The 23080-nt window shown below is 45.7% G+C and overlaps 14 protein-coding genes across 14 annotated transcripts; 7 read left to right on the plus strand and 7 right to left on the minus strand.

Moving 5' to 3' along the window:
* Positions 1 to 1213: 1213 nt before the first annotated feature.
* Positions 1214 to 3373, minus strand: BKA55DRAFT_526446 (uncharacterized protein; the record flags this gene model as incomplete). The annotated part of the gene is made up of 4 exons (XM_046188841.1): positions 1214 to 1693; positions 1741 to 2056; positions 2148 to 2342; positions 2475 to 3373. 4 exons carry the CDS (start codon positions 3371 to 3373, stop codon positions 1214 to 1216), a joined length of 1890 nt encoding a protein of 629 aa, XP_046042931.1.
* A 254-nt stretch (positions 3374 to 3627) lies between these two features.
* BKA55DRAFT_696670 (uncharacterized protein) lies at positions 3628 to 4197 on the minus strand (the record flags this gene model as incomplete). The annotated part of the gene is made up of 1 exon (XM_046200293.1): positions 3628 to 4197. The coding sequence occupies one exon, from the start codon at positions 4195 to 4197 to the stop codon at positions 3628 to 3630; it is 570 nt and encodes a 189-aa protein (XP_046042932.1).
* Positions 4198 to 5197: 1000 nt separating this feature from the next.
* On the plus strand, positions 5198 to 5616 carry BKA55DRAFT_457383 (uncharacterized protein; the record flags this gene model as incomplete). The annotated part of the gene is made up of 2 exons (XM_046186085.1): positions 5198 to 5399; positions 5450 to 5616. Coding segments are annotated over 2 exons (369 nt in total), but the record flags the coding sequence as incomplete, so codon positions are not given.
* Positions 5617 to 5973: 357 nt separating this feature from the next.
* Positions 5974 to 6909, plus strand: BKA55DRAFT_598914 (uncharacterized protein; the record flags this gene model as incomplete). The annotated part of the gene is made up of 2 exons (XM_046196307.1): positions 5974 to 6703; positions 6845 to 6909. The coding sequence occupies 2 exons, from the start codon at positions 5974 to 5976 to the stop codon at positions 6907 to 6909; spliced, it is 795 nt and encodes a 264-aa protein (XP_046042934.1).
* A 2003-nt stretch (positions 6910 to 8912) lies between these two features.
* BKA55DRAFT_526378 (uncharacterized protein) lies at positions 8913 to 10470 on the plus strand (the record flags this gene model as incomplete). The annotated part of the gene is made up of 4 exons (XM_046188833.1): positions 8913 to 9183; positions 9244 to 9490; positions 10027 to 10233; positions 10422 to 10470. Coding segments are annotated over 4 exons (774 nt in total), but the record flags the coding sequence as incomplete, so codon positions are not given.
* Positions 10471 to 10906: 436 nt separating this feature from the next.
* On the plus strand, positions 10907 to 11230 carry BKA55DRAFT_545430 (uncharacterized protein; the record flags this gene model as incomplete). The annotated part of the gene is made up of 1 exon (XM_046190816.1): positions 10907 to 11230. The coding sequence occupies one exon, from the start codon at positions 10907 to 10909 to the stop codon at positions 11228 to 11230; it is 324 nt and encodes a 107-aa protein (XP_046042936.1).
* A 583-nt stretch (positions 11231 to 11813) lies between these two features.
* BKA55DRAFT_526269 (uncharacterized protein) lies at positions 11814 to 13188 on the minus strand (the record flags this gene model as incomplete). Its single annotated transcript, XM_046188821.1, has 3 exons — positions 11814 to 11899; positions 11946 to 12704; positions 12780 to 13188. The coding sequence occupies 3 exons, from the start codon at positions 13186 to 13188 to the stop codon at positions 11814 to 11816; spliced, it is 1254 nt and encodes a 417-aa protein (XP_046042937.1).
* Positions 13189 to 13564: 376 nt separating this feature from the next.
* BKA55DRAFT_598915 (uncharacterized protein) lies at positions 13565 to 14084 on the plus strand (the record flags this gene model as incomplete). Its single annotated transcript, XM_046196308.1, has 2 exons — positions 13565 to 13851; positions 13898 to 14084. The coding sequence occupies 2 exons, from the start codon at positions 13565 to 13567 to the stop codon at positions 14082 to 14084; spliced, it is 474 nt and encodes a 157-aa protein (XP_046042938.1).
* A 252-nt stretch (positions 14085 to 14336) lies between these two features.
* Positions 14337 to 14852, minus strand: BKA55DRAFT_545432 (uncharacterized protein; the record flags this gene model as incomplete). The annotated part of the gene is made up of 1 exon (XM_046190817.1): positions 14337 to 14852. The coding sequence occupies one exon, from the start codon at positions 14850 to 14852 to the stop codon at positions 14337 to 14339; it is 516 nt and encodes a 171-aa protein (XP_046042939.1).
* Positions 14853 to 15074: 222 nt separating this feature from the next.
* BKA55DRAFT_526364 (uncharacterized protein) lies at positions 15075 to 18089 on the plus strand (the record flags this gene model as incomplete). The annotated part of the gene is made up of 4 exons (XM_046188830.1): positions 15075 to 16029; positions 16471 to 16641; positions 16714 to 17080; positions 17216 to 18089. The coding sequence occupies 4 exons, from the start codon at positions 15075 to 15077 to the stop codon at positions 18087 to 18089; spliced, it is 2367 nt and encodes a 788-aa protein (XP_046042940.1).
* Positions 18090 to 18157: 68 nt separating this feature from the next.
* Positions 18158 to 18648, minus strand: BKA55DRAFT_583452 (uncharacterized protein). Its single transcript, XM_046194216.1, has 2 exons — positions 18427 to 18648; positions 18158 to 18376 (listed from the first exon to the last, which is right to left on the minus strand). Exons 1-2 carry the CDS (start codon positions 18592 to 18594, stop codon positions 18254 to 18256), a joined length of 291 nt encoding a protein of 96 aa, XP_046042941.1. The 5' UTR covers positions 18595 to 18648; the 3' UTR covers positions 18158 to 18253.
* Positions 18649 to 19064: 416 nt separating this feature from the next.
* BKA55DRAFT_545434 (uncharacterized protein) lies at positions 19065 to 19764 on the minus strand (the record flags this gene model as incomplete). Its single annotated transcript, XM_046190818.1, has 3 exons — positions 19065 to 19487; positions 19545 to 19611; positions 19667 to 19764. 3 exons carry the CDS (start codon positions 19762 to 19764, stop codon positions 19065 to 19067), a joined length of 588 nt encoding a protein of 195 aa, XP_046042942.1.
* Positions 19765 to 20239: 475 nt separating this feature from the next.
* BKA55DRAFT_545435 (uncharacterized protein) lies at positions 20240 to 20923 on the plus strand (the record flags this gene model as incomplete). Its single annotated transcript, XM_046190819.1, has 1 exon — positions 20240 to 20923. One exon carries the CDS (start codon positions 20240 to 20242, stop codon positions 20921 to 20923), a length of 684 nt encoding a protein of 227 aa, XP_046042943.1.
* A 563-nt stretch (positions 20924 to 21486) lies between these two features.
* On the minus strand, positions 21487 to 22239 carry BKA55DRAFT_526370 (uncharacterized protein; the record flags this gene model as incomplete). Its single annotated transcript, XM_046188831.1, has 3 exons — positions 21487 to 21807; positions 21855 to 22084; positions 22131 to 22239. 3 exons carry the CDS (start codon positions 22237 to 22239, stop codon positions 21487 to 21489), a joined length of 660 nt encoding a protein of 219 aa, XP_046042944.1.
* Between the last annotated feature and the right edge of the window lie 841 nt (positions 22240 to 23080).

Consider the following 23080-nt stretch of genomic DNA (forward strand, 5'->3'; position numbering starts at 1 on the left):
AAAGCGGCGTTGAAACGAGACCCCCGATATATCCAGGGTAGACAGTTTTGGCTCTGCGAGGGGGGTGGGGGGCCTGCTTCAGGCACCTTGGGTGTGCTGGGTAACCTATTTCAGCACCCCAGCGCGATGGATCCACACCATTAGTAAGTCAGTATAAGACTACACCAGATCCCTATGGCATACAAGAGGAGTCATTGGATAAACTCAGCAAAATGGAGTTTTATAGCTGGTTCTTTATTCTATTTTGCATCCGTACCGTTATTTCTACTACAAGCACTCCTCTACCTGATGCAGTTGATCCTGCTGGAATGAATCCAGTTGGGATGGGACAGCCAAAAATAGAAAAGCGATCTGGTGATGCACCTCTTGTTGGCTGTATCTACCTACCTATCGGGCAACCTCTACCCTTGCAGTCCTTCCAGGGTTTATCATCCCAGTTTTGTCTCTTTGTAGAGAAGTCAGGTCCGTTGAAGGGGAACACAACCGTGGAACGCAATTACCTCAGGGACGGAATCTGGCATAACTTTTCCATCAGATCGCGGTCAACATGCAAAAGGCCTCACTCAAGCATAGATATCCCAAAATCCTCATGCATGAAGGATATGGATACTTTGTGGCATGAATGTAAGAATCTTTGACTTTACCCAAGCCTTTTCTAATTAAATGTAATAGGTAGCGGACAGCCTGGATTTTCTCGCCATGAGTGCTTTAGCTATGATTATTGGAGGGGTTTAATGTAATAAATGTTGAACTTTAAGTCTGAGGGTCGACGTAGCGGGCATAGGGAGTCAGAAAGGCCGGGCCAGTATCTGACCGTGATAGTTCTATAGAGTATATATCTTATATAAAAAAAAGTTTTTTAAAACACAGATTTGGCATTAGTTTAATTCTTTGAAGCCCATGATATCTCTACGAGATATGTTAAGTTGATGGGATATAATAATTCATAAAAGACCTCTTGTCCTTCTGCCTCTAAAGCTGCCAATCAACATTGTGGAAGCCTTTTTGGTAGAAGCTTATGAAGTAAAAAAGAATATCATGTACTTATCACCTGTGTTAGCAGCCTAAAGCCCCTTATAGGCAGCAATTAATTACATAGTTAGCTGCTAATTAGATGTTGCAAGTTAGGTCTGAAAACTCTTAATAACCAGGATTATATTGGAGGTGTATATACTGTGTTTCTAGCTCAGATGTTGTGCTGTTTGAGTATTGGCTATATAACATTGATAACAAAGTTGGGATGCTCAGCATAGACTCGCAAGCTAATAACACAGACTGGACTCCAATGTTCCAGACTCTTATCTTGAGAAAAGTTAGACCTCAAGTTGGCGCTCTTTGCTCTTAGGTCATTGGGAGGAGGCTGTTCCAGTTGCTGGCTGGGGTCTATGACTCCTTCTTTGGCATATCCAAGATCGTACTGCAACCCAACTTGGCGTAACTTCTGCGGATTCCTACTTGCAGCTAGTTTAACTGTTTCCTCCACAGGGCCGAGGCCATTCCTTTCAGCGATGATTTTTGGGATAACCTCGTATGTTCCTGTCTCCAGGGTGAGTTCACAGTTAATCGATCGACCGTCGCCAAGATGACATGGAGAAACTCGACAAATATCGATCTTGGAGATAATAGGCCGCAGGAGGAAATGAAGGGTAAAGTCGTACTCCCCTTGAAGCCCTGGAAAGTACCGATCATCTAGCTGCCGAGCTTTTAGTCGTGTAAATCAACAAAGTGGCCAAAACATACCTGAGATAGAACAATAATTACGGTGCTCTTGTCTTTGAGATCGATAATGAACTTTTTCTTTAGAAATCCTGGCAGCCATGGCACAAGAGTACTCATCCACTTCTGTGCCATAGTCCACCCGTGATGTAGAAGTCGAGTCCTATACATATAATCAAAATTCTCCATAGCATCTTCGTAAGTCATCCAGAAGACGCCATTATCACCAAACTCGTGTTGAAGTGCATTTATTGTATAGGTATTCCATTCCCTAGAACCATCCGCCCATGCACCACACCACTCGCCATAGCCAGTATCTGACCTTTGGCCCCAGGGGTTCCTTCGCATATGTCAGCACGTGCATTTATTCACAAGAGAAGGAGTAGGTGAGAGACAGCAAAATGCCAAGCAGCCAGCCGAACAGCACTAACCTAATCTTGACCAAGCGAGTCATGCCGCCATGCTCCTTCTTCAACTCGATAGCCTCGAGGATAGAGTAGGTATGGCTCAAGACAATTCCATTTCGGTGCTTAAAGCAAGGGCCACTCGACAATGTGAAAAGAAATTCTCCACCTATGATACCGCAAGAGAGGAGCTCACGCCAGAGTCGTTCTTTATCGAGAATACTATTGGTCGCAATAAGTGTAGCGACACCGCCAGTGAGATCCTCCATTGCAATGCCAGCCCATCCTCCGTCTAGAGCTTGGTAATCGCCGTGGACTTTGGCGAACTATCTTCGGCATTAGCTGAGTACATACCAGTCAAGAGGGAAGTAACCCACTGCCTTCTCAAGCAACGGAAGCCAGGTCTCATTTGGATCTATACACTTGGCAAAGAAGAGAGCTTCTGAGTTGGACTGTTTCTGTTTGCGGTGATGTCTCGCTTTACTGCCCGTAGCATCATATGTCTCCTTGTCAAAATCCGGCTCTTTCAGGTAAAGATTATCATCAACTACTGTTGAGATCCAGGCTCCATCTCTGTGGAATACGAAGCCATAGACCCCTACCTCTTCGTTTCGCGCTACACAGATCTTGTTCATCAAATCCTCCCGATGAGCAATAGTGCCTAACGCAGCAAGCCACCAACAGTCACCGCTATTTCCCTGCTGAATATCTGAGCTTGAGAATCCACTTACAGTGAATTGTGGATTTTCAAAAATCCAAGAAATGCGATGAACTGAGCCGGGGAGAGATGTGTCATCGTCTTTATTGCTATGGCTGGAGTACCGGCGTGACGACCGTGGCGAACCCTTTACGAAGGGATCTTTGCCACGTCTGCTAGTTTGCTCAATGCATGTCGTGAGATCGAAGAGGTAATTATGCTGGCTTGTAGCAAAGTCACCTTCGATATCAAAGTCTGTGTCGCGGAATTTGGTATTGCTTAGGTTGCATTGGCTCACTATGGTTTCAACCTGTGACTGGCATTGCCGAGCAGCTATGTCATAGCTTTGAGAAATAATGAATGGCTTTGGGTAACAAGCATCGTCTGTAAGAAGAAGGAAATGAAGGTTTGTAGGAAATATTGACGTGACAAGTCTCGGTGTTCGAGAATGTAACCTGGACCAAAAGTCCATGATTTGTGTCTGAGAGTCAGATGAATTGATCTCTGCCCGGTGAGGAAGAGCTAGTCCAGGGGTTGGTGGCCTCGGTGGTTTCATTTTGCTTTCACGATTCCCAGGGAACAGAGATGAATGTGGACTATATCAAGTTTCCATAGATTTTGACGGGGGCTGTTTTCGGCACCCTTGAGCCGTTGAGTGCAAAGCCCCACAGCTAGCCGGGGGGTCAACTTACAGCACCCTACCACTTAATCTAGACAGTATCCCTGTGTGTACTACCTTTCACTGAAGTTGTACTATATGACGAATGCAAGAATGAAATTAGACCTCTGAACTATCAAAAGAACGCAATTCTACTGGCTAGTATGCCGTCTGCGCCTTTTTTTCGTGTTACGTCTCTTTCTTGGCTCATCAGCCTCGGTGACATCCGTGGCGCCCAATGCATCGACCCGCATTTCCAGCTCGTGGTATGTAGCTTTGAGCTTTCTGATCTCTGCCTGAAAAAAAGAACACCCGTCCATAGCCTCACTTCGCTCCTTCTCGAGCTTCGCGATCAATGTGTTTTGCCTATGCATTTCTCCTTTGCTATGCTCAAGCTCGGAAGTCAGCTTGCAGATCTGGTTCTCTCCCAAATTGACCCTTTGCCTCCAATACGAGACTTGGGAGCTGAATGCAAACATTTGACGATGACATGATGCAATGCGGAGCTCGTTCTCCCTCAGAGCCTTCTTCTGCTCTTCGATCTCACCGCGGTACTGCTCTAAGAGCAAGTCGCTCAGCTCCTTCTTGAATACCTCTCGTTCAATTACTTCATTGCGCTCTATAATCTCGTCTTTGTATTGATCGAGAACGAGGTCTCCAAGCTCTCTTTGGAACCTTTCATGTTCAAGTTGCGCATACACCTGGGACTTTTCCATTGACATCCTTCCTATATCTTTGGCTAGTTTATCGTAGTTCACTTGCAAACGCTGCCGCTCGTTACGAATCTTAGTGTTCTCTCGCTGAGCTTGATCGAGTTGCCGTCGCAAAGACCTTTGATTCTTCGTTAGTGAATCATTTTTCTGCAGTATCTGGCTGAATCTATTTTTCAGTGCATGATATGCATTTGACATGCACGATGTGTAGGCATCATTAGTTGACCTTGCAACTACTTGCGATTCATTTGGTAGCGCCTAGGTTTGTTAGATAGGTTTAGAAGCAAACAGTAAAGTAACCTACAGGAGGCATTCCTTTTTCTCTCATTATTTTTTTCTTAAAAAGTTATAAAGATCAATTTTAAGTACTTACAGCGGACTTCCTTCTATATATCCATACTCAATAGTCTCAGAAGGGCTTTCGAAAAGAGGCCGTTCGAGGATTAAACCGGATACCCTTGCTCACCTACCACAAAAAGGGTGGGTCAAAAGCAGACACCCCTGACAAGAGGCCTCGAAATCAGATATGCCGACGAGTGATGAAGCTATACATATAGTCACTAGTCAGTGCTAAATCCTGTACCTCTTCATATCTACTGCGGTACAGATGGCAGCTCATACCATTGGGGCCCGGGGGTATCGACCCCCAACTGTCACAGATGCCTCAGCAAGCGACAGTCATCACCAGAACCCTCAACTGAGCTTAATACCTTATGGCGGTTCATTGATGGTTTTACAGGATGCCTCTCTTCAAAATCCGATTATTGCGGCTCGTAAAGAAATTGTTAATTCCTGGATGGAAAATGAGTTAAAAGATGCAGCTGCGGGAGATGTTGAGACCTACCGTGACATTCTCAGCTCAGAAAAGCAGATTGCGACGATCAGCAACATCGTTTCCAACAAGATAACACAAGGAAAGAGACCAAACACAACCGCCATTGCCCAAGAGATTGGCAAAAAAGAAGTCATTGAGTTCTTCGTTGAACATGCATTTGACTTGTGTATACAGAAGAGAGAAGCGCCAAAAAGGGAGGCACGCGAAGAAATAGAACGTATACTTAACGTTCTAGCAGCAGGAGGTAATGAATACGACGTGTTAGGTATAGACGAGGCGATCACGCTTCCTGAGCTTAGACAGCGGAAACGTAGAATTCTGTACTTGGTACACCCAGACAAGAATAAGGATAAAGAAGCCCAGAAATGTGCCAAAGGTGAGTGGTGCCGAACCTCATCCTTTATTTATCACTGAGACACGCAACAGAGGTCAATGATGCTGCAGATAAGCTACTTAATAAGAATCAGGAACGATATCAGCCGCCTACAGGGTCTCAAATCTTCAAAGAACACAAGGGCGTCTTCGGGCCTGGGGCATTCGCAACAGGTGATACAGAACCCGAAGATGATGAAGAATCAGACCCTGGGGACGATGGTGTGTCCATACCTGATGTTCCTGATGCAGTGAAGAAAGTCCATGAAAAGGTTTCCAAACACATCCAAATATATTTTTCAGACTTTACAAAGGGCCTGCCAGTATTTAACGACGGAATCCGAAAAGCCAACAACAAGATCAGGAATCTAAACGCTGTGGCCGGGATTTCTGGGGACTATTACCAGGTAGACAGAGATGTTTTACAGGGATTAAAAGAGGCGCAGGTACACGTGATCCAGATTCGGGAAACGCAGGGCGCGAAAGAAGCTGAGAAGCAGCTTTCGGTTTTCAAGGGCCAATGTGAGAATACTTGCGGACAGCGAATCTTTCAATGGCCAAGAAATTGGTCAGAAGTTATGGTACAAGCCATTCGTGAAAAGCTGGATGAAATAAACCAAAGCGACCCTCCCTCCAACGAGGAAGACGGCTCGGATGCAAATATGACGGATGCTAAAGGCGCTGAGGAAGAAACCAACCCAGTTACAGATATGTTGGATGCTGATAACAATGAAGGCATAATACTCGGTTACCGATCGTCGCGGCGATGGAACAGATTCCAGAAGCAATATTTGACCGACGACGTCATATTTTTCATTCAGTCCCCCGGAGCATCGATTTTTGGGGTCTTTTCACTAGGGGATCTCGGCCACGAGATTTCAACTAAAGCTCTAAACTACTACAAAGGCGATGGGAATGATGTCTCCACACATATTGACGCCGTTACCGGTTCAAACCCCTCCATCACTCCAGCCACATATGATGGAATCCTATGCATCGGCGCCAAGAAGTCAGGCAAGCCCTCCGAAGGCAGATTTCCCGACACCTGGATACAGATCGCATTGAAACAAGACAGCGATCCTTCAAAAGCAAAAATTATCCATAGAACGGCTCTGCGGAAGTTGGTGAAAGATGCCGATTCTCAGATAGAAAAGTTCTATAAAGAGGTCGGCGTGGAGCCACCATGGGCCTATACACCTTACCCGGATCCTTATAATCACCTGCGTGCCCGACCCCTTATTTTTCCAGCACCCAGAATCAAATATTATGAGATCGATAGCCATTTACCCAAGGCTCTACCATTTCATGGTAACATGGGGTCAATTGGATATGAAGAGGCTGCTACCAGAAGGGCGCCTCAGACGAGATCCTCTGGCGCTCAGCCTCAAATCGCAAGCGGTCCAGAGCGGCTGATCGCTGCAATGGAAACTCTTGTACTGGCTATGGCAGAAGACAGGGAGGATCGCAAGAGATACCAAGACTACATGGAATCTAAGTTACTTGTAGAGGGGTAGGTACTAAGGTTCAGGGGAAAGGTTACAGGGCAGGTCCCTCGGCACCTTAAGCTCAGGTTCAATATGTAGTTTATTTGCTATTTTCATAGATTGAAAGAAGTGATTTGGGAGCTATTAAGTGCATAATGTGATGTGAGAAATGGAGGTGTTCATGACAGCATCAATTTGAAATGGTAATAGTATGGAATGAATGATTCTACTACAATGAGAACTATCTATGACTATGGTCCTGCCATACTAGACTACAAAAAGCGAGAAAAACGATGTCGAGACGCACTTACGGAGCGTTTCTGATGGTTCAATCAACCTCAGTAATTACAATAAGATACTTGCCATAGGCACCAAAGAGTCCGGTTATGAGGATGTCAATCGTTATCCGGATACTTGGGTGCATATCGCTCTGGCATTGTGCAAGATAATTACTCTCATCAAAGCTTCTTTGAATCGGTTATGTGATAAAGGTGGCCGACATAAGTGCCTTAAATAAATGATTTGACTATAACGAGAACTATCTAAGAGTATGGTCCTGCCACTAAACTAAAATAAGAAGAAAAAGCCTTCCATCAAAACTAAGCTAATAAGGTAAGCATAAGCTGCTTGACGAAGGGTCATTGCATCGGATACTACAGGAGCACTGGGTCTCGGAGTTGGTGTGGCTCTTGTAGAGCCATTCAAGAATGAGTAGCTAGTAGTAGGGATGAGAGGAAAAGGAACAGTAAATGAAGTTGGCACAGGCGACTTGTCCTGGCTTAAAGAGGTAGTAGATACGCTTGTCTGACATGTCGCTGTTGAGGTGCACAGAGTATCGCTGCTTGTAGAAGCTGATATAGAGGCTCTCTCACCTTCTTGGCCGGGCGACTTGAACTCGATTACACCAGTACCGACTAAGTCACCCGCTTCGATAGTTATATCGACAACTTCTCTCGGTGCCAGTTGAGCTCGCGTATCTTTGGAAAGTGCAAGAACGAGAAAGGTGGGAAGGAATAACATGGTGGCTTGTCGAACTGAGGGTTTGGTAACCAAGGTCAGATTATATATCTGACGGGCAGGAAAATGTCCTGCAGGACCCGACATGTGTCGCGCCAAACAATTGCTGGGATCTGATTTTGGCTCCTCAATAATGAAGGGGTTCGAAACCTGCACCTCAGACGTGGCATGGTGGGTGCGCTCCCAGACAAGGTGCTTAGCTCAGCATCTCGGTTCAGGTATAAAGTTACGACGACCCGCCATCAACTGGCCCTTTCATCTTGTCCATCATCTTTTCCACCATCTTAACATCTTTTTCTGCCTTCTACCCTCTTCATCATTACTAGCTCTTCCAAGTATAATGAATGTTATACCTCGAACGACTGCAGAAGGGAGGAATGAGAAACATACGGAGCGAGCTACTAAAGACTCTCTCAACGTAGCATCAAAGAGGAAGCGCTCTACATCGCCCCAAGAGCAATCGCCATATGCGCGAAGGCGTCGCTACAGTCAACCCCGAACTAAGAGATCCCCACAGCTGAAGGATTTAGCCGATACACAACGTTACATTAACCAGCTGAAGATTCAACTCGCTATAGGATTGGATTACCAGAACAAGAACGCCTTGAAGGATGCGCCTTACCTTGAGGCTGGGAATCTTTACCTAATATGCCATGCGCAGTCTTGTCGTTGGCTTGCAGCGCTCCTGCTTCCTCTAAATGACTTACATCGCGTTGGTATCTTAGGGACTATTGATAGTCTGGGTCTTTCCAAAAACACTCCAAACTGTGTGACTTATGATCTGGATTCCAGCGAGTTCCAGTGGCGAGACGGATTTGGGAACGGCGAGCCATTTTCCCATCAGCGCAAGTTCCCTATTGCATACTATGTATCAGATCCCAATTCCTCAGAAAGTTTTGACACGCAGTGGGTTGAAGCAGAAAGTCTTTGGGAATTGAGAAGTTTTGGTTTAAAATTAGGTATAGTCTACCTGCTGTTTACCTTTATGTGTGAGTCATTAACCTTGGCCCATAGATGAACAGAGCGAAGCTCAAGCGGTTGCCGCTAGGCTTACATCTAGAAGCACAACAACGCTCACAACATCGAGCTTCCCCACAACCAGCCCTAGCATTACGCCGACAACTACCAAGTCGCCTCCCAATAGGACCCAAATAATCCGGAATTCTCGGCATTCTCTGGCGGCCGGGGAGAGGAGCTCCGTTGAGCGCATCCTTCCAGACAAAATACCTGAGATTCCGAGGACGCTGGAACAATCACCCCAGGGCCCAGCAACTGTAGACAAGCTCAGTAAGGTAACGGGTATTCCTAGCAGCTCATCAGAAATAAGAGGCCTATATACAGGTATAGATATACAGCAGATGCCTAGACATACGAAGCTGCCAGGAATAATGCAGGTTGCCTCTCGATGGCCACAGCCTCTCTCAGATCGTATCCTGCGCCAACTTGCGACAAAATCGATCGATGCAATTTCGTCAGGTCCCGAAGACTTCAGGATTTACGGGTCCAAGGAAATCTACTATTGCCCACTATGTTCCAATAAAAAGAGGTTCCGGCGAGTTGAGACTTTTATTAATCATTTATCCGACATCCATCAGTAGATCTTGCAGGGGCACCTAGGACGATTAAGAGAGGATATTGCAGCGCATACAGAAATCAATCTAGTAGAAGATACAGTAAGGTGCGGGTTCACCGTCAGTAGTTTACTACAATACTTTTATGGAAAGTGTCCCAAAATGGACTAAGCGTGGCGCAAGACCCATGCACAGCCAGAGTCGAAATGAACCCCGCCATCTCTCAGTCGTAATAGCCTCATTGTATCTCGGCGGTCTGGAATCAGGTGCCGGTGTTAAGATGAACCTATGATCGCTTTAATAACCTGGAATTTATCTTGCTTAATAATCATCGCTTGGTCCGGTCCTGGATAGAGTCCACATTCATTCATATTCTTTGATACTGATCTGGATGCTGTTAGTGAGCGAACAGGACAGGGACTATACTAGCGTCATCAGTAAGTGAGGTGTGCGCCACATCTAGTCTGTTTTGGGTCACTTACAACAAAATTACGATGGTGGACTACTGACTGTGGACCCGCACCTTACTGTATATGGGAATCTAATTGTATTATAATAGTTATTGCATGTTCTTCAGAAGCGGTCTGTCTCTTTATACCACTAATTTCTCGCTCAGAGTTTGTTCTTGTATTCCTGACATGCCCGCCCTCATTCTGGATGACAGCACCATCGCGCCCAGCAAGAGAATGAGCGCCTCACCCCCAAGTAGAGCAGTAACCCAGAGAGGATATCTGTCGATAGACCAGGCTATCAATCCAGACATCAGGTGAGCAATGCTGACATCAACTAACCCCGTTGGGATCCACAGCTGATTGCTGTCCAAGCGACCATGGGCCTGGAATTTCAATAGCACCATCTGGTTAAAGGCTAAGGCGATAATGCTTGAGATAATAGCAGTACCTAGGAATCCTGTTGCCAAATTGCTAAAAATGGTTCTTTGCTGATCTGGAATAGTGTCGAACGACATTACTATTGCAGCTATGACAGCGAGCAATGCAGCTAGAACATCAAATCCTCTATATAATTGAAGGATTGTGTCATGAACCACAAAATCCACTGCGACTATTAGTCCTCTTGTACAAGTTGGAACGGTTTGTACTAACGAAGGGGATCCATATTGGTAGGGAATAAATAAGTGAGAATGTCCACGCGATTCCAAGGTGTTGTGCACATAAGGACTCCGAAAGCTTTAGCTGCCACACATTATACGTTCTAGGCAATGGCACCCTAAGTATTGCTCCCAAGATACGCTTTGCTCATGAGATCAAAAACATATACCCTGGTAAGACTGAAATGCGCACCCTGGTACTACCGAATACAGGGGTGCCACTTGCATCCATTAAGCCCATGCCGTGTGACGCTAATATCCATGAATAAATAATTAATGGATGAAGGTGGCATTACTTCCTAGGCTGATACCCATCTTCAATCGTGGTAACATGGATCGACCTGCTAGTCCGCGCCCAATCGACAGAGAGATAGCAAACGCTCACGGCGAGTCTGTTTCGCTAGATGCTACTCGGGACAAACTTGAAGCGACCAAGAATTTTGACCAACAATCCCCCGAAGAGACCATCTTGGAAAGAACACGTGAAGTTGGGCGTCTCCGTGCAGAAGTCGCTTACCTACAAGATGTCCGACGGCTGGGTGAATACCTTTGTGAAGAGGTTGAATATGTCATTGACCGGCTACAGCTAGCCGTTATTGCTTTTCATAAAGGACTACAACAGATCGAAGGAGGTCAATTAGACTTGGCAAAATAAGGATCATGTCTGCTAAAGGTTATATATATTTAAAATTTTATCACTTTAAGGCCCCCAAGGGTTATCTGATTACAATAGACAGTTGAACGATTATATTGGGCTACCAGAGCTCGATAGATGAATTTGAAAGAACTGGAAATACTTAGCACACAAAACGAGTCTAATTCATTTCTCTGTTGCGGCGATCTTATATTTTTTCTTCTGTCGGTGACGACTTACGGCGTCTTGACTCTGGCCAAGGACAAAAGTCCAACTCTACCAAGTCAAGGTCGTCTCCAAGCAATGGACGAACAATTTTAGTCACTGCTTGAGCCGTGATAGGGTCCGTGCAAACTAAAGATGTCAGCTTCATCAAGGCTTTTGCAGGGAGGTGCATACGAGACACTAGCATACGGCTTCCACTCTTGCGTCTTCGTATCTCATCCCCTAGAAGGCTCTGTGGATCCATAGTGTCATAGTTCAATGTAAGTCGCTTAAGCTTTTCTCCTTTCTTCACAGATATACCTCTCTCAGCGTCTTTGGCCAGAAACCTTCCTCGTATGTATAATTGGATGTCCTGTGATAAGATTAATATGACTTGCAGTCAACGACCTGGCTGGGTGATACTAACGTAATCGATATTCCATGACAGGATCTCGTTGATCCATTCGTTTACCCAGTACCTATATTCTACAAAGTGTAAGTTTTGAATCAGCCTTAACATAGGAGACCAAACCTTCGGCATCAATTTCCCAATACAGCACATGTCTCCGGGTTTTCGTTCGCCATTCTCTATACAATCGTAGTTGCTCATTCATATATGGCAGTTGCCCCGCAATGCCAATCCCTGTAGCGAAGAGTAAAACAGTTCCGTATTGATCAAGTTTGGTAGGGTTTCCGTATGGCCCTTCTACAAGGGCTGTGTATCTTTTGAAAGGAACCGCCAGACGAAGTCGACTAGTGAAACCATGACGAGGCTGGATGATAATCACAATTACCTGTCGTCCGCCATCACTTTTGTCACTTAGGTACTCCCAGGCCACTTGGAAAGGATGATATTGGAACAAGGCAAGTCGTGGAATACTTAAGAACACGAACTGGCCGGCACGAAACCTCAGGGGTCGCGGCATAGTCACCCGGACTTCTATGCCATTCTCCCCAACCTGCTGAATAGTAGCGGTAGAAATAAGTTCGGTTGAGACGTTGAGAAAAAGGAGTTTCAAAAAGAAGATTAACTTGATCAACGCAAAGATCGATATTGCGAGAATAAGGTAGAGCCTAGGGATCTGTGTTATGCTTGCTGATGGTAGATGAAACCAGAGACTAGTGATCATTGTGACTGAAAGAGCGAGGTGTAATATTGATAAAGGCTCGTACATCCATTTCCATAGAACAGGAATTGACAATAATACGAGTGCACCAACTGAGCTGGCAGCCTTCAAATTGTTAGTACCACTAAAGCTTCTAAGAGCCAAGGGTTTGGAAAAACCATCCACTTGGTACAGGATATGTAATACACTCACAACTAAACCAGCTTTATCTGGCCAACTTCTGAGATCAATATCGCCACGCAGCCATGAGAGAATGGAGTGTAGAGAAGCTTCAATGATGAAAACCAGACCGATGCATTTATGCAAAGTGAGATAGTTATCTGGCCGACTTGAAAGAACATGTGCGATTTGGTTGAATCGGCCACCCGCACAAAGAGGGACGAGGTTTATCAATGCAGCTCTTCCAAGTCTTCGTGTGAAGTCAGAGCCATCTTTCATGTCAACGACAAGCAGGCATACATTGGCGTTGACATAAATAATCATCAGCAATCCGCAGTATCTTGACATTCGAAGACATCCACCAAGCCACCGGGGCAGGAGGGAAAAATAGATTTGACGGAGAAAGAAACGACGGACATGGTTGTATACTACTTGAGCAATGGAATACGAGAAAGAAGAGATGAGCAGAAAAAGGATGACACTTCCCATGAAGATACCATAGATATCCGTAGATTCCATATTGGCAGTTGACAGCCAGAAGTTGGTCAATTAGAAAAGGAGCTTCCATTTAGCATACTTCATAATAGATGTATCAATCGCAAAACCGGCACGCCTACCCCTGTCGACAGGCAGCAGCTAGCAAGATAGGTCACGAGGGGTGCCGAAACCAGACACTCCATGAGAGGAACATAAAAGCGTGCGTATTTGCCCTGTAATAGCAATGTCGATGGAAATACTTCCATGCGAACATCCCATCTCATTCGAAATGGATACTACTCGGAGCAAAGCTGAAGAACTTGAAGATGTTGCCTTGAAGGCTGCTCAGGTACCCCTTCCGGCTGAATCCCTATCAAGCTACGAAAGAATGGTTGTGGAGTCGCATGAAGTACCTCTTCGTTGGAACTTTCTTGCTTCAATTTCCAACTGGCTTTTACTTGCAGGTTTTATTGTATTTCCTGGAACATTTACGTCTATCAGTCGGAGCAGACTTTTGGATCACAATCAGGCTGGGCGTGTCATCCAACGTGCTGTCCGCAATGTACCCTTGCTATACATTGGAAGCTTGTCTTGCATTGTCGGCATTCTAGGTATCCTTTGGGCTTGGTGGAACCTCAAGCACAATTGGTTCTGGCTTGTCTATCGAATCTTTCTGTCAGTATGTCCTACAGCTGAACAAACATGTGCTGATATATCAGAGCCCTGGATTACTTAACGCATTAATGGCTCTTTTAACCAGCCTCACAAATGTGTACACCGCTCAAGACGGTGATTGGTCGGTGGCGGCCATAGTAACAGCTAGTATTGCTGGTTTCTGTAGCCTTTTTATGGGCTCGATGCTGCTGTTGTATCAATTCTGGTTTTTGCGGCTTCTCAAGCAACATTAGATTCAACATCGTGCTAGAAACCACAGTACTTGCGATTGAGTTGTCCCGTAGTAGTTCCCTTAGATATCTGGTATATCATACTTGAATATATTTATTTCCTGTTATATGTGCTTACGCTGTAGCTATCTTGATATGACTCCGGGCGAATCTGATCCTAATCTATACTGTATAGCTTGATGAATGTCACTAGTGGCTTCTCGGGAACACATGCGCTACTTTAATGCTTATCGTGATAAAATATAACTCATCTAACTAAAGGTACTCTGTAACATGAAATCTGAATGCTGGCTTCCGTTCTGATTGCGATGGACCGTAGGTCAAGTCTTGATATGCAGGCAGCTCACATGGTAATGGCGCCGGGCCATCAGCAAGCTCAGCAACCTGCATACGTCGCTCTCCAGTATTTTCTATCGATCCTGGGAGGAGCTTTTTCCGCTCCTTCGTCACGCCATCGTCCTCATTACTATGGTGCCAATGATGATGGTGAACGTGGATATCGAGACCGTTGCCACTCATGAGAGCCCGACAGATGGTCTTGACTGCAACAATGACACTTCGGCGCACGGGTTTACTCTTACGTGTTGTCTGGCAAACCGGTCGCTCATGGAATTTATTTGTAACTCCACGCTGTTCCTGACGACAACGGCGACAGATGGAATGGGTGCGAGGATAACCCTGGCCAGCAGGGTGACGGCGATGGAACTCATCTGACCGAGGGCGATGACAAATACCGCAAGTATGCGATTTTATGCCAGATTCTATGTCCATCTTGTTGAAAGTAACATTGATAATAATCTTAATGGCTTGCTAATGCCTTTATGTACTGTGGCAGGAGACCCATGGGTGCGTGTTTCGTGTCCTGGGTTACCAAAGCCCTAGAGACAGCGGTGTTCAAAACAGGACCGGGCCTGGGTCATCTCTCTCGCGTACATATTGTCTAAGGCTTCTCCTGCCAGATTAAGTCACAAAACGCTCCAACACGCAAACGAGATGGCCAGGTGTAACTGTAGCCATTGGTTATGGGTTTCTACCCAGGAAGTTCCATCAGTCCATCATTCGGGGAGACTGCAACGGCTTACTTCTTCATTTCAACCTGAAATTCCATGTCCGAGCCTCAATGTCATCTTTGGCAGCCATCAGAAAAACCTTCTTAAGAAACGTCGGCAATATGCTGGTAGACTTCGCTTGGATATTGATACAGGAGCGGAAAATGAGGAGCCTGTGCTGATCGCCAACGCTACTATGCCTCTTCGTAACTCCCAAAGAATGTTTGGGTGTTGCTCATCAGTTTCAGAAATCTCGCTGTCGCGAGAAATGTCTGATACCCAGTCTCATGGGCTCCTGTTCTCTCGCCTATTGTATCCATTTGTGGATATCTTTTGCTTCTATTCATATGGACCTTCAGACCTGACCAAGGTTGCGCGCTGGATCGCCACTTGGCCATCTCAGAATGGTCCCCTCTGGAAGCCATCATTGATGGTTCTTCTCTGTGAGAAACACTTGCTGCGGCCAGATGCTGCGGCTGTAGCAGAGCGCCTCTTTACCTCAACAATCACGGCGCTGACTTCTAATTCATTGGACTTCTACTTCACTGACTCTTGGTTTCTTCCAACCGCTGATTCAAGTTCTTCTGCACTGATTCAGGCTCGCTTCCGCGAGCATCTCGCTGTGGTTCGCCAGCGACGCCGAGAATCCGGACTGCTGTTGTCTGTCGAGCATACGAACGCATTGTTTGAAAGGGCTTTTGAGTCAGCAGGTACCCTGTACCACCAACCCATCGATCTCATTCGCAGTGCTCGGCGCGATATTCCAGTTTCAACTGAGCTAGCAGACCATATTGTCCAATTCATGAGTCATATACCCTCGCCGAAAGATCTCATCTCCTTTGCTTCACCCATAATTGCGTCTAGTTTGTTTTGTGACCATTATCTTCCTGATATGCATTGTAAGTTCCTGAAGATAGTTCAAGAACTTATGCTAAATATTGAAGTGTTCAACCCCGAAGATGTCTTTCAAAGCTTATATAGAGATATCTGTACGGAGGCCTGCAAGCAGGCGACTGCCGTCGATCGAAATGAAGGACATCTTTTGCCAAGCGGGATTTCGACTTCAATTGTGCACGGGTTTTCTTGTTTGTTCAACCGCCTTAAACAAGGCGAGTCGTCAAAATGCATACACAAATCTGTGCTGATCGATCACTCGGATCGCTGGGCCAACATCAAAAGCTACAGAACTTGTTTCTCCTGTCTTACACAGATTCCGAGGCACAAACTATCATGTGGCCATTGGATCTGTGAAACTTGCGTTCAGATGTTCGGCGTATCGGAACCAGCTGACCCTTATCTTTTTTCCCTCAAGCATTGTTTGCTTGATGGCGATGTTGTAGACTTGATGGTACGTATTCGGCCGCCTACAGCCGGCCACTCAATATTGTGTATTGATGGGGGTGGCGTTCGTGGAATAATACCTCCTGCCATCCTAGGTCAGGTCCAACAACAGCTTGATCTCCCTATACCGATACAAGAGTTCTTCACAATGGCATACGGTGTAAGCGCAGGTATGTTACCATGATTAAACAACTCCGGCGCGCGGAACCATACTAACTGACTGCCACTAGGAGCTTTAATAGTACTCGCAATGTTCGCCAATGGATGGTCGGTAGAACGATGTGGAGTTGAATTTCAGAAGCTGGCAAAATTTGCTTTCCGTCCTCCAACAACAGCAACCGTACCTGGCATGAATTGGATCCGGGCCATTCTTTCCGACTCATTGTACTCCGAAACCGACATTGAGATTGCGCTGAAGAGCGTATTTGGTGAAAAGGCCTTTACTGAAGCAGCGTATGCGCAGAGAATAGGAGCCAAAATTGGCATTCCGGCTGCCACTATCAAATACCCTTCTTCTCTTTGCCTTTTCACGAACTACAACAGCTCAAAGCAAGAGACACGAGGTTATAGGGTTATGACAGAGGCAGAAAATATCAAGACATGGGAAGTGTAAGCTGTGGCTAACCTCAGAAGCTACAAAAAGTACTGGCTAATTCTTTAGCAGCGGAAGAAGTGCCTCAGCTGCACCATTGTTAGTGATGCGCTCACATTTGACGGCTAGGCTGAATCTAATATTACTTTTAGATACCAACGAGCAAAATATCTTGCCGGTCTCGGGACATTCCAGGATGCGGGGGTTTTAGCAAACAACCCCCTTATGATCGCGTTAGCGGAGTTTGCGGCGTGGAATGGCAACGCGCAGCCAGACCTCGTCTTGAATGTAGGGACCGGAACGTCACCAAATGCTCCCTTAAGAGACGAAGAGTCAAGGTTTATCACTGACAGCTGGATTCTGCGACTCAAACGCGCGTACATGTCTATAATGCAAGGACAAAGGATTTGGGACGATGCCACAAGTGCCAATCTCAACGCCGGTAGGAATTGTGGCAGGTACAGGCTGGACCTCACTATCACAAATCCTCCCGCTATTGACGACACTACATCAATGCCTGTACTCGTATCCATGGTGTACCGGGACGATATACTGCTCGGAGCTGTGCCAGAAATTGCTTACCACCTATTCGCAACTCTATTCTACTTTGAGCTGACCGCTTTGCCTCAAAAGAGCGGGTCGAATCTTTATGTCAAGGGTAGTATACTCTGCACTCGAAAAGGTAGGGACGCAGCGTTACCAAAGATAGCCAAGAAGCTACGCCGGTCAAAAGTATATATCAACGGAAAGTCTTGTCGATCGATAATAGAAACAGACGAGCATGGCAATATTCAGCAGCACCTTGAATTTATGACAGATAAATCCCTGCTGATCGAACTGAAGGAAGAGGGTAGCTTACGCGCCTTTCCAATTAGTGGGTCGCCATACGATATCACGAATCTCATTGAGAGAGGATCTACAACTGCTGTTTTTGGGATGCGAACCCACAAGAAGAGAGTGCGGGAACTGACTTGCAGTCGACCTTCTAAGCGAAGGAGACTTTGTATAGCATGTTTGTCTTCTTAGCAGAGGGAGAGAAATGAAAGGAGGACAATGTGGATATATTTATAGAGGTTCATCATGCTAAATTCTTGCAACGATATCTCCCACTATTCTATGCTGTGGCTCTAGAGAATGACAAAGGGTGGAGACAACTGGCACTGGAGGGCTAAGAAATTCTCCGAGCTTTTTCAAGGGGGGCACTCGACGTTGAGCTGCTCAAATCTCTGCTTTAATCGCTCAACAAAATTTTGACCTTCTGGCCAAGTGACTATCTCAGGTCGATCTGGGGAGTTAGTTGAGTGACTTGGGGTCTACGATACCTGGATTAGCTAACGCTAAGAGCCTGTCCTGTTGCACTTACGGTTGCCCAGCCGTGATCAGGTGAGAATGTGAAAGTTTGGTTTTGCAAAGTCGACCTGTCTTGCATAATGACGGTAATATTAACGTTGAAAATATGTGAGTATTGCTTCATTTTGTTTTTTAATGTCTCAGTGCGCCTTTTGCGCCGAGTGACCTTTGGATGAGACATTGCGGAGTAATTATACAACTTAAACAATGCAGTAGTAGTAGCTCTATGCAGGGTGAGAAAAAGAACAAGTCCATGTCGAAGAGTTTAAATGGTTTATGCATGTCAGGTCAAATCCGATCCTGTCCGAGGAATTACATCATCGCGAGCAGGGAAGGTGCTAGAAGCGGCACCTCCACCAGTCGCAAACGAACGAGTCAATGCCTCGCAGTACATGGCGGACGCCTGATTGAAGACAAACTCTATATATACAAGGGTATAACAGGTATTGAACCTCGGATTTCTGTTCTCCGCGATGTACTGCGGGTTAAAGCAAGGCACGGAATCCACCTTGCAGGGATCAGCTTTATGAACCTTGCATAATGCAAGGTAGAAGTGAACACGAGACTTGGAGGCAAGGGTCATCAACCAAAACGATTCTTGTTAAACTTTACGCGAACTATGAATACAGCTTAGTGCGCACTGACCTCACTTCACTGATCACCAACAGCTTCCTGCTCATTCGAACCATCGATATCACTGCTTCCTGCCGGAATGGGCATCGAGACAATGCCGTCGTCGCGACGACCTCTGTTGTTGCCTCGTTTAGATCTAGTCGCCCGGAGTTGCTCTTTCAGCCGTGAAACCTGACCCAAAAGAGCAGCGTTGTGTTCGGATATCTTCCAGTACTCCACAAGAAGTTTTTCATACTCTTGCCGCCAACTACCAACATCCTGTTGTAACTGAGTACTCATATGACGTAAATTCATGTTATCAGTACGCGAAAGGAGAAGCTCCCCTGCCAGTCGAGACACAAAGCAAGCCGGGTGTGACGATTGCTGCTGCACAGGCGCTGGCTGTTGCCAAGTTCTCACTATGGAGTTCTCAGGGACGGTGACCAGTTGGTGCTGATACTCCTATCAATGGTCAATTCGAATGCTTCTTCTCTTCTTCCATTATAAGAAGTACTATACCATTGCAAAGCGAGTCGTGAATGATATGAAAGGGTAGATAAGGGTAAGTTTCTGGTTGTAAAGTTGGCTGTAAACGACAAGCAGTTCTTCAACTATATATTACGTGGTCAGATGCAATCTACAAGCCATGTTCTTTGTTGGCAGCGGTTCTTGATGCCGATTCTATTCCCGGTGGTGAGCGACCAGGGTGGCAGAAAACGGCCCCGAGCTTGCCGGTCATGTTCTATTAGTGTATTTTATTGTGTTGGTTGGCATTTGAACAAGGGGTTCGATATTGATCACGTCTTGGTGAAAATTTAGGGGAAGCACCAAAGTCTGATGTTCCCGATCAGTTGATACCACCAATTAAACAAGTTTGTCGTCGTTGAGCGCCTTGCCAATGACACCAAATTGACAGTAGTCATCACACTTCAATGTTTGGAATCTGCTAGGGGTACAGAAAACAGCTGCGTGGGATCGCAATATGTACCCATGCTCTCTTGTATCATTAACCTGTTGGCTTTGGATCAACAATTTGCTGAACCAACAGACTCAAAACCAACAAGATCAAGGAGGGAAGCTGTTGGCAGTGAAAAGTTATGTCTTTCGGTCGAACGCATGCGCCACCTGGCCTAAGGTCAAAAGTCCTCAGAAGCAAATGCAGATTCGCATGCCTTTCTTGCCGTTGTATCTGGTTTTACAGCTCTACATTAGCCATGAGTTTTAGCGACAGTTCGTTCGCGCAGAGTTGCGAAGCTTTTGTCTTAGCGTCTTCTAGCCCTACGTTTCTTGCAGATCCTGCCCCCACTGACTCGCCGTGGACGACAACCACCACCGAACAACCCGCATCCGATGGGGCTTTTGGTCCCCTCGGACTTTACGAGGAAGGTCTTAATTTCCTGCAAGGCTTTTCGGACAACTTTGATCTGTCCTACATAGATCAGCTGAATATGGTAGATACTGAGGGAATCACACTTGGTATAGCCGATCACGTTAATAATGATCATGTCAACACCGAACTCGACTTTCCTCCAGTGCTGGGAACTGGAAATTCTGGCACACTTCTCTCTGATCCCGGGATGGACCTCCAGATGGGGCTTTCTACCTTCGAAGACTATACAGAAGATGAGAATCGAATTCTGAACAGCGGCCAGTTCACAGATGGGGGCGTCACGTACGTCGAGGAAGAACGAGAAATAGTAGTTGATTCTGGTCAGCCCAGCCAGGATCATGCCAGCCCACAATCTCTCGAGGCTAGAATCACCAAACTTGAGACCAAGATGGAGGAACTGCAGAAGTGGCAGGCTTCACAGACCGCAAGGAACCTTCAAATTACAGAGTTCATCAGAGAAATGCTGGACGCTCTACGCCGGAATGGAAATGCCTCGATAGTTAACTGATTCTTAACAACATAAGAGGACTATGGCGCTTACAGCTAGCTAAATATCGCGGGAACCAACTGAATCCATTTCAAAAATTGCTTCATCGCACTCCTTTAGAATGCCCCAGAAGCTAGCCCAGACACTCTCCGCATTTATGTTTTGTCTCTTGAATAGCTCTGCTGTTTTGGTAGTGATTCGAATGATGTCCATGATTTCCTCAAGAAGAGCTCTAGATGCCAAAAGCCGGGCATTCTGTTTCTCGATGTCTTCTTTCAATAACCCAATCTCAATCGTCAGGCTTTTGGTCGTCTTGGAAGTGTCTTGTGGCATCATGTCGTCTAATATTTGCAGTATATCTCGTGTTAAGTGGCTTAAATCGTTGCTCATAGTGATATGTTTAACCAGAACAACAGCAGTAACATATGTGCGACAATGGGATTTTATTTAAATGACTTTAATTAGTGCTCATGTAATAACGCTAAGATGCGATATCAAAACCGGACCCTGGTCTGTCAGGTGTCAATCTCTTCTCGTCATCTACTAACACCAGCTCAATTCCTGAGCAGGTTTCCATAGAGCTATCAAATAAATCCATCGTCTGTGAAATACGTCTTCTCAGTTAACTTCCTTAAAGCCGGTGCAACCTTCGCTATCTCCTGGGAATAGTCAAGTGCCGCATTCCGAAAGTATGTTTCTCGTCTTTCTGCCTTTTGCAGCTCTCTCATTAAGCACTGTTGTCTTTCATGTGCTACCTGGAGCTTCTCTTCCAGACCTACCCTGCGTTTTAACTCTTCCTGGAGCTGACTTTCTAGTAGTTTTATTCTCTGAAGGGCATAGTCCTTCTGCACCTGCAATTCATTGATCTGTGATGTGACTCGGATAGTTGTTTGGTGAGATGTGCTCTATTCATGTCAATATGTGAAAGATGAGCAGATCTAATAGGTCTTACAGCATTGTCTCTTTGCGGCAGCTTGTCTAATAGTGATGGAGGCGGTTTCGTGGCTTTGAAGTCCTTGTTGATCCCCTGGTAAAGATCTTTATATATCTTGGTGGACTGGTCGCTGAGGTTCTTTTCAAACAGGTACTCCTTACCAGGGACGATAGACCAACGATATGGATCTTCTCGAACAGGTAGCAGCCTGACTTGGGATGGCTCAATACTAAGACTCAACCTTGAATCTGTGAGAGTTAGTCTACACACTACACGGTATCTTTTGAACCGCACTTATGTGACTGCATAACGCCTCGCAGCATTTAGTCCTCCATTTTTCTCTTTCTGCATTGCTCTGCCTTCTTGTAGTCGCCATCTCCAAAAAGGACGAAAATTGGGTCATTGTCCTATCCAGGCTAGAAATGGATACAACGAGCCTTTCGAGTTGCCATCACAATGGCTCTTATTTGGTCTTTATGCTTCGCCTAAAGCTAGGATCTGTTTTCGCAAACTGATTCTTATATGTGACCCTGGCGCTATTGTCAATTTTCGGCCCCTCCATTATCAGGTGCGGCTTCTATACCCCTGCATGCGCCAACAGCAAGCACGGCTTTTTTAGACGGAGAAAAGTGCTACGTAAAACCTTTATAGTTTCGGACAAAATCAGAGGCCACCTTAGCTTTCTATAAAACGTTTCCGAGTATAGATTATCTATAGCTGGTGTAGCAGGACCTAATGCGTCTATATTGTGCTAGTATTGTGATGGCTTAACCCCCCCAAACTCTACTAAGAAGATATCCATCCTCACGTGATGAGGACCCCTATTTATTAGAGCAGGTTTCTCACCAATTCTTTTTTTCTCCTTCTTTTGTCCTTTTCTTAACCTCCTCTGCTTATCTTTTGAAGTATACTTAACCTAACTCTACCACCTGGAACTGAATGTCAGAGCCCTTAAGTTTAATACAGCTCTGTCACTCACAGAACCTTTCTGGCGTAATAACGAGACCGTGACTGGTGACACCCAGGAGCATCTGCGAAGGCATACAAAGGCGGGACACTACAACACTGTGTCTAGCAAAGACATAACCTATACTATCGTGAGCCTGTCTGCGCTTTTTCGAGAAGGTGAATAGTGACTAGACTGGAGGACTTAGAAGTGACACCCACCCATAAAGCTGCTGATGACGATGATAACGAAAGAATCGACGAATTACTGCAAACTCTCAACGTCAATATTGGCCAAC

This window comes from Fusarium redolens (assembly GCF_020744475.1).
Source record: "Fusarium redolens strain MPI-CAGE-AT-0023 chromosome Unknown BKA55scaffold_23, whole genome shotgun sequence".
Lineage (NCBI taxonomy): Eukaryota > Fungi > Ascomycota > Sordariomycetes > Hypocreales > Nectriaceae > Fusarium > Fusarium redolens.

Bases quoted from the DNA above. Each gene is read 5' to 3' on its own strand.
- BKA55DRAFT_583452 (XM_046194216.1), bottom strand. From the start codon at position 18,594: ATGTCTCATCCAAAGGTCACTCGGCGCAAAAGGCGCACTGAGACATTA. The intron at 18,377-18,426 runs GTAAGTGCAACA...CAGGTATCGTAG, and splicing joins CTGATCACGGCTGGGCAACC to ACCCCAAGTCACTCAACTAA.